The sequence below is a fragment of the Macrobrachium rosenbergii genome, chromosome 13, assembly GCF_040412425.1.
Source record: "Macrobrachium rosenbergii isolate ZJJX-2024 chromosome 13, ASM4041242v1, whole genome shotgun sequence".
Classification (NCBI taxonomy): Eukaryota; Metazoa; Arthropoda; class Malacostraca; order Decapoda; family Palaemonidae; genus Macrobrachium; species Macrobrachium rosenbergii.
In genome coordinates, this window is record NC_089753.1 from 43,148,913 (window position 1) to 43,163,805 (window position 14,893).

The 14,893-nt window shown below is 35.5% G+C and overlaps 2 protein-coding genes across 5 annotated transcripts in view; one reads left to right on the top strand and one right to left on the bottom strand.

The window, feature by feature from the left end:
• LOC136845238 (uncharacterized) overlaps positions 1-14,893 on the top strand; it is a 211,881-nt gene that overhangs the window by 83,118 nt on the left and 113,870 nt on the right. For all 3 annotated transcript variants that reach the window (XM_067115326.1, XM_067115327.1, XM_067115328.1), the window contains exon 2: positions 10,542-10,648. The gene's annotated coding sequence lies outside the window, so the exon portion shown is untranslated. The remainder of the gene's footprint in view (positions 1-10,541; positions 10,649-14,893) is intronic.
• Positions 1-14,893, bottom strand: part of LOC136845240 (glyoxylate/hydroxypyruvate reductase A-like) — an 84,233-nt gene that overhangs the window by 63,231 nt on the left and 6,109 nt on the right. Inside the window, exons 5-9 of one of the 2 annotated variants that reach the window (XR_010855122.1) lie at positions 13,818-13,917; positions 10,539-10,635; positions 9,286-9,399; positions 7,539-7,695; positions 335-429 (exon numbers count right to left, since the gene is read on the bottom strand). Coding sequence is in view for 1 of the 2 variants with exons in the window: in XM_067115330.1 (XP_066971431.1) it covers positions 7,539-7,695; positions 9,286-9,399; positions 10,539-10,635; positions 13,818-13,917 (468 nt within the window). In the remaining variant the exon portion in view is untranslated. The remainder of the gene's footprint in view (positions 1-334; positions 430-7,538; positions 7,696-9,285; positions 9,400-10,538; positions 10,636-13,817; positions 13,918-14,893) is intronic. The other variant, XM_067115330.1, reaches the window with a different exon arrangement.

The following is a 14,893-nucleotide window of genomic DNA, read 5'->3' on the forward strand; positions in this document are numbered from 1 at the left end:
TTTTTTCACAATAAATTGTTCATCATCAGGGCTGATACGGTACTCAGGTAGTATTACAAAATATAAATGCCTACAAATAACTATATAGGGGAATTACAATATATTAAGTAGATATTACTCATTAAAAGATTACACAGCAAGATTTGTGCTAAATATTACAAAGTATGCAACTTATATATACTGTACATTAAGAAAATAATTTGAATTACTGCTATAAAGAAGATACATTTTATCAGGTTTTTGTCAAGGAACACAAAAAGAAAAATAATTCCTCTACCAATTTTAAATCCTTCGCTTAATGTTGTCTTACAGTCAAAGGTGCTTTAATTATTACCGGATTTTTTTTCTTTGATGATGAAAACCGCCTAGACTCTCGAGGCTCAACGCAGTCTTTCAGTTTGGCCAATTATAATCACAAAATCGCTCGTGCTGTCATGAATAGTCATAGTTATTATTATTATTATTATTATTATTATTATTATTATTATTATTATTATTATTATAATTTGGCAGCAGACCCTCTTTTAAACAGGTTCTATTGAATATTATTGCTGCTTCAGCTGCATTTATTTTGTAGAAGACTTTTTCTATTTTCCTTATTGCGGACTTCTCTTCAGTGGAGGTGCGTGCTAACAGCTCGCCTATATTTGTCATTTCATGGGGGAAAAGTCAAAATCTGGATTCTGCTTCTTTGTATTCTATACAGTTAGCTCTATACAATTGTTGCCGCGACGTTTCGACAGACTCTTCTGTCATTCTCCAGCGGGAGCTAGTAGAGGACTGGCAGATTGCATAGGTCCTTCTGAACTTATACACGGGGTTCAGCGGGGGGTCATGGACGGCGAATTCTGATTGGTTGCAGTCAGCGAACTTCAAGCCAAATTTCTGCGGCGAAGCTCGATCCTGGCAGATCTTCGCAACCTGGGAATATCATTCATTCCAGCGTTCCCATTGGCCTGCCGTTGCGTGATGTCATGCTGGCTGACATCATCGGTAGTTTGGCTGCTATTGGGCTGAGGATGAATGATGTCATTATCTACTCTTTCTGTCACAGTCGGGGGATTGTCTTGAAGGGCGCCTCGCTCATCAGGGGCATCTCCACTCTCAGGGTTGTCGTTTTCAGGTATTCGTTGGATTTGGCGGGTGTTCTGCATTACGAGAAAACCAACAATGAATACGACGCAGGAGGCATCGCTCCTACCCACGAATTTAAGAAGAGTAATGCAGAACACCCACCAAATCCAACGAATACCTGAAAACGACAACCCTGAGAGTGGAGATGCCCCTGATGAGCGAGGCGCCCTTCGAGACAATCCCCCGACTACGACAGAAAGAGTAGATAATGACATCATTCATCCTCAGCCCAATAGCAGCCAAACTACCGATGATGTCACCCAGCATGACATCACGCAACGGCAGGCCAATGGGAACGCTGGAATGAATGATATTCCCAGGTTGCGAAGATCTGTCAGGATCGAGCTTCGCCGCAGAAATTTGGCTTGAAGTTCGCCGACTGCAACCAATTAGAATTCGCCGTCCATGACCCCCCGCTGAACCCCGTGTATAGGTTCAGAAGGACCTATGCAATCTGCCAGTCCTCTACTAGCTCCCGCTGGAGAATAACAGAAGAGTCTGTCGAAACGTCGCTGCAACAATTGTATAGAACTAACTGTATAGAATATATAAAGAAGCAGAATCCAGATTTTGACTTTTCCCCCATGAAATGACAAATATAGGCGAGCTGTTAGCACGCACCTCCACTGAAGAGAAGTCTGCAATAAGGAAAATAGGAAAAGTCTTCTACAAAATAAATGCAGCTGAAGCAGCAATAATATTCAATAGAACCTATTATTATTATTATTATTATTATTATTATTATTATTATTATTATTATTATTATTATTATTATTATTGCTGCTTCAGCTGCATTTATTTTATAGAAGACTTTGTCTATTTTCCTTAGTGCGGACTTCTCTTCGCTGGAGGTGCGTGCTAACCTGCCAATCCTCTACTAGCTCCCGCTGGAGAATGACAGAAGATTCTGTCGAAACGTCGCGGCAACTAATGTATAAGCAACTGTATAAGTTATAATATTCTAACTGTATAGAATATATAAAAAGCAGAATCCAGATTTTTTACTTTCCCCCATGAAATGACAAATATAGGCGAGCTGTTTGCACGCACCTCCAATGAAGAGAAGTCCGCAATAAGGAAAATAGAGTCTTCTATAAAATAAATGCAGCTGAAGTAGCAATAATATTCAATGAAGCCTGTTTAAAGGAGGGTCTGTTGCCAAATTATTATTATTATTATTATTATTATTATTATTATTATTATTATTATTATTATTATTATTATCGAAGAAACAAATCCAATTTTATGTATAGGTACAGATTCCCGAAAGTTCTCTGTTCAGATTTATTTTCAAATATAATTGTACCCTTACATAACTGTGGCTTTGCTTTTCCAATTCAAGACTCATGCTACTATGAGTATTTTTTCATCATTATTATTATTATATTATTATTAATAAAATACTTTCATCAGGAATGCTATTAATGAGCAATTTAACCGGACCACTGCCTTATATAGCCTAATTAACAACCTAAGCAGTTTTGTCTTTTGAAAGATCAAATTAGTTATGTTTGCTGTCTGTTTAAGCTTCATTCTGCCTTGAACTTGAATCAGTATCTTCGTCCTTGACTTTAGTTCCATAAACACTTGTCTGGTACACCCCGGCTTGGGTGTGACTTGAATTGATTTTCTGTGCTGTTGACGATAGCATACAATTTCCCTTGTGAATGGTTGCTAAATATTGTCGAATAACAAGTGTGTGACAATGGCTATGAGATTGAGGCAAGAATTATATATTTTTTTTAAGTTTAACGTTACCTTTAAACACCTTACGGCAACATTAGAGGTGAAGAAGATTCAGATTGTCCTTCACAGCCAGTTCAGGCTGGAAGTGATTTGCAGTGCCTGAGAATCACCACATAACATTCCACGCTTTCTTTGGGAGATGTTTATGTAACAAGGACCTCTGACAGACGGCACTTGCCGGGAAACATTCCGTTTAGGAGGTGTCCAGTTTTTAGATGTGGCTGTGAATTGGCTTAAAACATAGGCAGATTCTTGCGTGCTTAGAGGTTTGTCAGGTTGTCAGTTTTAATTTCTCAAGGGTTTTAGTATTTAATTGCCTTGCAGATTACTCTGGAATGTTCAGCAATATTACGGCTTAAGGCAGTAGCATGTTCTATATGCCACTGGATGGATATGACCACCTAGGTCAGATATATATATATATATATATATATATATATATATATATATATATATATATATATATATATATATATATATATATATATATATATATATATACTTATATTCCTCTTCCAGTTTTCAACAAGTCCCTTAAGGATGAGGTTGCTGGCTCCAAGCCCTACCCAACTGATGCTCATGGAAGGGCTTGCGTACTAACGATATCTAGCGTTCATGGTGGTCATCCATCCAACTACTGACCAGACCCAACGCCGGGTAACTTCGTTGACTGAATTACAAAATGCATATCGAACGTGCCACTGCTTTCAGCAGTAATAATTCTAAATTGCTCCGCAATATGAACAAATCTTTCAGGTAACCTATGGTCAGTTAAATACTAAAACCTTCAGTATAATAAAATTGACACTGATGAACCTATGTACACAAGTCTGTCTTTCAGTGTTATACTGTAGACCATTCGATTTACGGCCATCTATAAAAATTGGAAACCTTCTACTCATTATGTGTCTGGCAACAAAGACCATCTGCGAAAGGACCTTGCTACGAAAATATCTCCCGAAAAAATCGTGTAATGTTATGTGGCGATTTTCAGATACTATAGTTATTCACTTCCGCTAGCACTGGCTAATAAGGGTTATCTGAATCTGTCTTATTTCTGATGTTATCCTAATGACGGTAAGTGTTTAGAGATAATTTGAACCTTTCATAAATTATTTTTGCCTTAATCTCGTTGTCACTCTCATTCACTGTTGTTATTCGACGAATTCACTGTTGTTATTCAACAACAGTTATCTGAAGAGTAATTGCATTGCATTGTAATCAATAGACAGTCAGTTTAGTCATACACAAGCAGGATATAAGGAAGGCAGTTCAAATGCTGAAGAATGGAAAGATGCCAAGAGTTGATGGGATTACAGGTGAGCTTTTGTGGTATGGTAATAGCTTGACTGAGAGGCTTACCAGGCTTTGTAAGGTATGTCAGGAAGAGGGGACGATCCAGAAGAATAATTCATTATATAAAGATGGGATTATAGGTGAGCTGTTGTGGTATGATAATAGCTTGATCGAGAGGCTGACCAGGCTTTGTAAGGTATGTCAGGAAGAGAAGATACAAAGGAATAACTTATTATATAAGGATATAGGTGCATGAGGCAGCTGTAAGAATTATAGAAACCTAATTTTACGAAGTCTACCAGGGAAGGTGTGCGTATGAATTTGTTGAGAAAATAAAACAGCTTTTGGAAGAACTGAGGGTGAATAGCAGTGTTAGTTGGGCAAGGGAGAGGGTGAATGGACCTGTACTTCTTTTAAACAATGGAGCTTAACAGTTTAGAAACAATTACGGTATATGAAGACAGTTTTGTTATCGAACTTACCTTTGAATTCTTAGTCTGAATAATACACGTTTACTTTATCTCAGTTTCACATTGTTATCCTTTAATACTGTAATGCCAAGGCCTGCATACAATAAATTAATCCTACGAGCTGCTTGCCAGCTTATAGGATTAACTTTAACAGCAACACCAAGTCAAAATTTGCAAGTTGCAGCATTTCGCTAACAAGTTATCACTGTCTTAGGCGGAAGCTTTTGGACAGAGTACTGACAGGAAAATGTTATTTAGTTACTACTCATAAGAGAGTGAATTACCTGGAACTCATAAAATATCATAGATTTTGTCTGTTAAGAATAAGGTTGGCGAGGTAGTTCTCATCCGCTGACGATGTCTTCAGCCCTTGAGTGGCTATTGATCTGCCTAGACATTCTCCCCAGAATTGTAATTTTGATGTTATTTTCGAGTTTCGTTAAGCAGTGGTACTCTTTCAAGAGACCAGTCCATTCTTTTCTCTCTTGAGAATCAGTCTGTGCATTCTTTCACGAGAGCAATATGGTATACTCTCTCATTGGAGTGGCGGAACAAATTTTGTCGTGACAGCCATTTGCTAAGTCTCCCATTTGGCTGAATCAGTATAATTCTCACTTTGGAGAGAAATTTTACTGATTCATTGTCAAAGAGATTAACACTCAAAAGAGAAAGATAATTCAGTCTCAGCAGAGAAATACATACACTGATTCAGTCTCAAGGGGCTTTATTGAATCGCTCCAAATTCAATTTACTGTTTCAATTCCGCGGCTTAATGTAATGAATTCCTCCAAATGGAAATATAGTCATTGAATTTGAAAAGGGGAAATGTACAGAATCACTCTAAACTCAATGAGTATATTTCCATTTGGAGGAAATCGTTACATTAACCCTTGGAATTGAAAGATTAAATTGAATTTGGAGCGATTCAATAAAGCCCCCTTGAGATTGAATCAGTGTGTTTCCCTGCCGAGACTGGATTAATCTTTCTCCTTTGAATGTTAATCTCTTTGACAATGAATCAGTAAAATTTCCTTCCAAAATGATTCTCTGTATTCGTTCTCCATTCACATTCAACATCTTCCCTCGTGAAGATGATTCTTTAAATCAACGCCTCGTCCTTCCTCTGCACCCATCTCTCTCTCTCTCTCTCTCTCTCTCTCTCTCTCTCTCTCTCTCTCTCTCTCTCTCTCTCTCTCTCTCTCTCTCTCTCTCGCTCTCTGTAAATATATCTATCTTCATTTACCAGTATGACATTGCATCGATATGAATGATATAACAATCAAAAAAGAATTGTAAGATTGAAAAAATATATATATATATATATTCATATATAAATATATATATATATATATATATATATATATATATATATATATATGTGTGTGTGTGTGTGTGTGTGTGTGTGTATACTGTATATTATTACAATTAAACTATCATTTTTCAACGAGAAACGAATAAAAATAATTATTCAGTAATGCATTCCCAACAAATGCCTGTTGCAAGAAAAGGAAACGACACTTGGAAAACCTTCCATATCAATCTACATTTCCATTATCAATCTACATTTCCATATCAATCTACATTTCCGTTATCAATCTACATTTCCATATCAATCTACATTTCCGTTATCAATCTACATTTCCATATCAATCTACATTTCCGTTATCAATCTACATTTCCATTATCAATCTACATTTCCATATCAATCTACATTTCCATTATCAATCTACATTTCCATATCAATCTACATTCCCATTATCAATCTACATTTCCATATCAATCTACATTTCCATTATCAATCTGCATTTCCATATCAATCTACATTTCCGTTATCAATCTACATTTCCGTTATCAATCTACATTTCCATTATCAATCTACATCTCCGTTATCAATCTACATTTCCATTATCAATCTACATTTCCGTTATCAATACATTTCCATTATCAATCTACATTTCCATTATCAATCTACATTTCCGTTATCAATCTACATTTCCGTTATCAATCTACATTTCCATTATCAATCTACATTTCCGTTATCAATACATTTCCATTATCAATCTACATTTCCGTTATCAATACATTTCCATTATCAATCTACATTATGCTCAGAAGGCATTCAAATGGGAGACACGTCTGGCAGCAGCCATTGTTATTATTATTTTTTTTTTTTAGTAGATGAAGCCTATTCAAGGTTCATTTTGGGAAGGTTCTCTGTTAACCATTCTGTAACCCGATCAAAAACTCTTGCAAAAGGAGGTACTCAGTTTACCTGTGGGAAATAATCTGGCGTAAATAGCATCAGGAGGTTCACTCAAGTTAGTTTGTCATTTCTGCCACCTCGATGCAATACGTCAACAATGGACCAGAATGCGCTGTGCGTGAAGCTACCTCTCTCTCTCTCTCTCTCTCTCTCTCTCTCTCTCTCTCTCTCTCTCTCTCTCTCTCTCTCAGTGTTTATGTGTTCGTATAGACAGTATATGATTTACGTATATATAATTATATATAAATTATTTCTCTCTCTCTCTCTCTCTCTCTCTCTCTCTCTCTCTCTCTCTCTCTCTCTCTCTGAGCGTTGTATGGAATGTGTGTGTGTATGTATATTTTTATATATATATATATATATATATATATATATATATATATATATATATATATATATGTGTGTGTGTGTGTGTGTGTGTTTTATATATACATAAACATTTTTATATTATATATATATTTGAATATTTTTCTCTCTTTTAGGACAGTCAGCACAGCTTCGTAGCGTAACCAATAAGACAGTAATAAAGTAAATAACTTTTTATCAGTATATAAAAAAAGAAAAAACCTCGGTCGGTACATGACAAGAATCACAGATATTGGACGAAAAACGAAAACCTTTGACCCTACCTTTGGATGTGTCCAGAGGGCGCTCTCCACAGGGAGAGGTTCCTTCTCGAAGACGTCCAAGATGGCGTATGAGATCCACCCGACGTCGAGGGCCTTGATTAAGTCACCCTCGCTTATGAGATCGCCCCGTCCCACGTTGATCAAAACTGGGCTCTTCCTTCAGGAAGAATAAGAGATGGGTTTTAGCGGTATTACAGAAGAGTCTGTGGGGCTTATTTCTTTCTTTCATTAAATCTCCAGTTAGAAACCCTTATGGACAGAGTCAACCTACAGACTATAAACCCTAGAGGACAGAGTCAACCTACAGTCTATAAACCCAAGAGGACAGAGTCAACCTACAGACTATAAACCCAAGATGACAGAGTCAACCTGCAGTCTATAAACCCAAGAGGACAGAGTCAACCTACAGTCTATAAACCCAAGATGACAGAGTCAACCTGCAGTCTATAAACCCAAGAGGACAGAGTCAACCTGCAGTCTATAAACCCAAGAGGACAGAGTCAACCTGCAGTCTATAAACCCAAGAGGACAGAGTCAACCTACAGTCTATAAACCCAAGAGGACAGAGTCAACCTGCAGTCTATAAACCCAAGAGGACAGAGTCAACCTACAGACTATAAACCCTAGAGGACAGAGTCAACCTACAGACTATAAACCCAAGAGGACAGAGTCAACCTACAGACTATAAACCCAAGAGGACAGAGTCAACCTACAGACTATAAACCCAAGAGGACAGAGTCAACCTACAGACTATAAACCCTGGAGAGGACAAAGTCAGCCTACAGACTATAAACCCAAGAGGACAGAGTCAACCTACAGACTATAAACCCTAGAGGACAGAGTCAACCTACAGACTATAAACCCCAGAGGTCTCCATAGGGAAATCAGCCTGCAGAGAGAGACAAGTTATTGGAAAAGGTGATAAAGAAATAAATAAATAAATACTAGGGAATAGATAATAAAACCGATACACCTGCACCCTGCAGTGGGGCAGTGCCGTCAGTGTTCAGCATCTCTTCAGGCCCCAGCTACAACCCTTTTCATCCCATTTACTGTACCTCCATTCATATTCTCTTCCGTATATCTTTCTTTCCACCCTCTTCTTTCAATTGTTTCATAGTGCAACTGCGATGTTTTCCTCTTGTTACATCTTTCAAAACTTTCTAATTTCAGTTTACGTTTCAGCGCTGAATGACCTTATTATTATAGTAGATGAAACCTATTCATATGGAACAAGCACACTGAGGCCATCGACTTGAAATTCAGGCTTCCAAAGAATGTTGGTTCCAACCTCCAGCTGCAGACCCCACACTGCAACAGTATCTGATCATGGTAGGGAGCCAGTGATTTTTCATCTCCCTGGGGAAGACGCGAACCCGCGTCATCTGAGTGGCATGCAACGACCTAACCACTAAACCATGGGACAAACCTAAATTTTACCTTCCATTCCATTCCGATACACCTGAAATTCAGGAGACATCAGCAGCAGCAGAGAGCAGGAATGAATTTGCTCCTCGCTCGAATGTTCGGAGTTCAGTAGATTCCACAACTACAGTAGACAAACGACTCCACATTTTAGTTGTAGCCAAGATAAAGCCCCTTAGCAAATACCTTTATCCTCCAGCCGTATACACCTTTTATTTTTCCCTGCGAGTTGCCTATTCATAGTCTAGGCTAACGGAAAGATAATACGCACTATGATTCTACACAGTTATTGGAATATATAATCGAAGAGACGTGTATTTACTTAGCGTGTTTGAGGATATCTTTGCCCAGCAGACCTTTTGTCTCAGGCGTTGATGGAAGGACGGCCACGATGTAGTCTATTTCGCCCAGTAAGGAGGGGAGTTGGTCACCATGCCTTGAATAAGAGAATTGTTATTATTATTATTATTATTATTATTATTATTATTATTATTATTATTATTATTATTATTGTGTAATAAGAATCCACAGTTATATAGTAAAACGTATTACTATGTAAAATACAAAAGCAGACTTTCGATTACAGACTTTCGAACACCTGACTCATCTTCATTTTTTTTTTTTTTTTTTTTTTTTTTTTTTTTACGTAAACACTGACTAGGAACACCGTTCGGGTGTTCGAAAGTCTTTGCTTTTGTCTTTTACTTGGTAATATATTTTTCTAAACTGTGGATTTTTATTACACAAACTGTTTTTCACGAGATTGTGAATTTCTTGGCTATTATTATATTATTATTAAAACACGAGAGGGATCTTGTGGAAGAAAGTCTATTTGAGATGAGTTTATGTGTGTGTGTGTGTGTGTGATAGACAAAAAATATTGTATTCGTGAGAATGAATGAAAGGAAAATATTTTCCTAAATGTTGATAACTTTTGTCATGACTGAAAACTTTTGCTGAGATTTTGATTTATGTTCATGACAGGGAAATGTTCATGAAAATGTTTGAATTTTGTATAAGAGAGGAAAATGCTTACCAATGTATATATAGTATATGTGTGTGTATATATATATATATATGTATATATATATATGTATATATATATATATATATATATATATATATATATATATATATATATACATATACATAGATACACACAACGTTTTCATAATGCTAAAAAAATATATTCACAAATATATTTTGTTTTATTGAAAAGCAGACCATTTCTTTAAAAAAAAATTTACTATTAATCTTCATGATGAAAAAATAATTGCGTGTGTGTTTACGTCTAAATAATTATCAAAACGTTGGTTTTTGTTATAATGTTAAAAAGAAGTGAATGATTATTTGCATACCAAGAGGTTTAAGACGTAAATGTCATTTTTATTATTAGATAATTTAAGGTTTTTAACAACAGTAAATGTCATTTTTATCATTAGATAATTTAAGGTTTTTAATAACAGTAAATGTAATTTTTATCATTAGATAATTTAAGGTTTTTAATAACAGTAAATGTCATTTTTATCATTAGAGAATTTAAGGTTTTTAATAACAGACATTAAATCTCTTTACCAGAACTTATCGACGAGCGGCGATCTGTCCGTGGGTCCTTTGGGCCTCTTAGAGAACCCGTGCACCCGACTCCCGAAATGCTTGAAAGATGCTGCCACTGAAGTAGAAGAGTAAGTAGGGAGCTTATTCATTCTGTTTAGGGAATTGCTGTCGTTATGTTTTCGCTCCATTTTATGAATTATTTTCTTTCACGAACAGTTATTCAGTTGAAGGAATTCCTATCGCTTCATTTTATGGTATTTCATTTAATGAATCATTTTCCGTCGTGAAAAGTTATTCATTTTATTGAAGGGATTCCTATTGTTATGTTGTCATCTCATTTTATGAATCATTTTCTTTCGTGAAGAGTTATTTTATTTAAAGGATTCCTATTGTTTGTTGTCATCTCATTTTATGAATCATTTTCTTTCGTGAAAAGTTATTCATTTTATTTAAAAGATTCTTATTATTATGTTTTCATTTCATTTTATGAATAATTTTCCTTCGTGAAAAGTTACTAATTTTATTTAAGGAACTATTATTGTTATGTTTTCATTTGATTTTATGAATCGTTTTCTTTCGTGAAAAGTTATTCATTTTCTTGAAGGAACTCTTATTGTTATGTTTTCATTTCATTTTATGAATAATTTTCCTTCGTAAAACAGTTATTCGGTTTATTTAAGGGATTCCTCATGTTGTTTTCATTCCATTTTATGAATCTTTTTCTTTTGTGAACAGTTATTCATTTTATTTAAGGAACTCCTATTGTTATGTTGCCATTTCATTTTATGAACAGGACATCCTTCGACCCGACTTGATATTAAAGTTATAACCGAATGGACAGCCTTGGTAATGTTGTATGGCAGAAAGGGTTCGTGAAGAGGTCACTGTATTGAAAACAGGAATTTTATTACTAAATAATTTAGAAAAAAAAGGAACGTGACAATTTCGTTAATGGAAGATTATAGGCGTTTTTTATTTTAGAAACAGTCAGGAATTTAACGCTGCAGTTTTACGTATGTAAGGGATTTTATGTAGTGATTCTTGTACCTAAGGGATATTGCGTAGTAATTTCATCAAGCTATTCTTGCGCTTTCGTAATGTTTAGATAAACAGAAGAGGAGTGTATTAATAATATGAATACTGCAGATGTTACTGTTTAAGTTTATAAACAAAAGGATATGATTTGGTAATCCTTTTAAGGACCGAAAGAATATGATGTAGTTACTTAGTTTTTATGAAAGAATGGTAAAGCGAAAGTGTATGTATATATATACATATATATATTATATATATATATACACATACATACATATACACGCACTCACACATATACATAATGTGTACATATATATATATATATATATATATATATATATATATATATATATATATATATATATATATATGTGTGTGTGTGTGTGTGTGTGTGTGTGTGTGTATATCAAAACCTTCCTGTAAGGAAGAAGCAGACAGAAATTGGAGTTGTGGAGAAGTGCATTGGAGGACAGAGGCTAAAGATAAGCAGAGCAAAAACGGAATATATGTGGATGAATGGAGGAGACCAAGAGGGAAGCATCAACTTAGAGCAGGCAGAAGTAAAAAGAGCTACATCCTTTAAGTACCTTGGGTCGTGTGTCACTGATTGTGGAGGGATGGAGGAGGAAGTGAATCACAGAATACAATCAGCTTGGTGCAATTGGAGGAAAACATCAGGTGTGTTATGTGACAAAAGATTTAATGTAAAGATGAAGGGAAAAATGTACAAGAGCATTGTCAGACCTGCGTTGATGTATAGTTGTGAAACATGGCCTATGAAGAAAGCGCAAGAGAGAAAGATGGAAGGGCAGAAATGAGAATGCTGCGTTGGATGTGCGGAGTGACAAGAAGAGACAGGATAAGGAATGACTTCATAAGAGGGACGGTGAAAGTTACAGAAATATCAAAGAAACTGCAACAGAGACGATTACAATGGTTTGGACATGTTATGAGAAGAGAGGAGGATTCTGTATGTAAAAGAACCATGAATATGGAAGTGCCTGGAACAAGGAGGAGAGGTAGACGAAGAATGAGATGGAGAGACACAATTAACAGGGACATGCAGGAGAAGAACGTGAGTGAGGTAATGCTGCATGATCGCAGAAGATGGAGAAGACTAATAACAAACAGCGACCCCATATAAAGATGGGAAAAGCTGAAGATAAAGAAGAAGAAGAAGTATATCGTACCTTCCTGCAAGGGGAAAATAGATACAAAACCTTACCAGGCTTTGTCCTCCACCCAGGTTGCGGCCTTCCCCAGTTAACTAATTGTCAGGTACCTTTAAGAGCAATAGGACTTAAAGTTTTTTTTTTTTTTTTATTATTAGTATTATACTGGAGTGTGCCTACTACCCCATCCTCGCCAGCATTCGAATATGGGCCTCAATACTTGTTGGCGAGAATGCTACTGAGTATTCTATCCTATTCTATTATATATATATATATATATATATATATATATATATATATATATATATATATATATATATATATATATATATATATAATACTGTATATGTATATATAAATTATACACCTTTTTCCCCTCATGTTGTGGCTATTTGACTCTCTCTCTCTCTCTCTCTCTCTCTCTCTCTCTCTCTCTCTCTCTCTCTCTATATATATATATATATATATATATATATATATATATTTATATATATATTATATATATATATATATATTTATATATATATATATATATATATATATATATATATATATATAATTTATGTTTATCAACAGACAGAGTACACAGCGTTTCTCACAAAAGGCTTGGTTACATGAAAAAAAAAGGGCGGAATCTTAACCAGTCATCCGTCACGTTAACATTTGAAGATGAAACCTGTAGGAAAAGAAGGAAAAGAAAATCATAATCTCATCAGTCACATTCAATGTCTTCATCCAGTAATTTGGTCATGACCTCTCTAGGGCTTTCAGAAGTCAATAAGCAAGATTTTCTTTTTTTATTTTTCCCACTCATCTGTGTTCCCATTAATATTCATCAATGCCTCAAACCGTATTATTTTCTTCTATTCTCTCTTCTTGACCAAACCACTTCCACGTCTACATCTTACCACCGCATCGCTTTACACCATAAGTCTTGTGCTGTTCAAAAGTGAGTCATAATTAACAGCTTTTCAGTGCCAACTTTTTCTCATGTTAAGTACCCATCCCTCTCTCTCTCTCTCTCTCTCTCTCTCTCTCTCTCTCTCTCTCTCTCTCTCTCTCTCTCTCTCTCTCTCTCTCGTGTACTTACTTTCCAGTGCCATTGGCCCCAGGCCAAGCAAGCCTACGGTGAGCTCACTGAGATTCCGATACAGGGCGACCTCTTTCCCCTGGTTGTACTTCCTCTGAAGCTGAAAAGGAATTAATGAGCTGTGAGGAAAAATTACGTAGTTCTCTGTAAATAAGGAGCTCAGCTTAGATGTAGGGGTAGAATAGACCCCAGTTGCCTAGCTTTGTGAAAAGGGGGTTGCCATTAGAAGTGGAGGAAGACGGGAAAAGAAATAATAAGGAAAAGAAAATGACAATCCATTCGAGTTCTTGAGTCTTTTTTAAGCTTCTGGGGATATGGGTTGCTGTGGAATAAAGATGGGTGTTGTAAATAACATCCAAAGGTTCAGAGATGAAGTGAATTAGAGTGAAATTTTGAATTTAGAATGAATTGTGGAATACTGAATGAACTCTCTGGAATTAGAATGAAAGGGTGAATGTGGAGTGAATAGTAAGATATAGAATGAACTCTCAGGAATTAGAATGTTGAATACATTAAACATTTGAATTGTGGAATATTGAAGACAGTCTGAGATTAGAGTGAAATGCTGAATGTGGAATGAATGGTGGAATTCTGAATAAACTCTGGAGTTAGAATGAAATATTGAATGTAGAATGAATTGTGTGATACTGAATGAACTCTCTGGAATAGGAATGAAAAGTTGAATGTAGGATGAATAGTACGATATTAAATTAATTAAAATAAAATATTGAATACATTAAACATTTGAATTGTGGAATATTGAAGGGACAGTCTGGAACTAGAATGAAATGCTGAATGTAGAATGAATTTTCAAATTTTGACTTAGCTCTTTGGAATTGCAATGAACTGTTGCATGTAGAAAAATTGAAAAGATATTGAATAAAGTCTCTGGAACTAGAATGAAATGTTGAATGAAGAATGAGTTGTGGGATATTGAATGAGCTCCCTGAAATTAGAATGAGATGTTTTATGTAGAATGAATAGTGGGATACTGAATAACTCTCTGGAATTAGAATGAAATGTTTTATGTAGAATGAATTGTGAAATTTTGATTGAACTTTCTGGAATTAGAATGA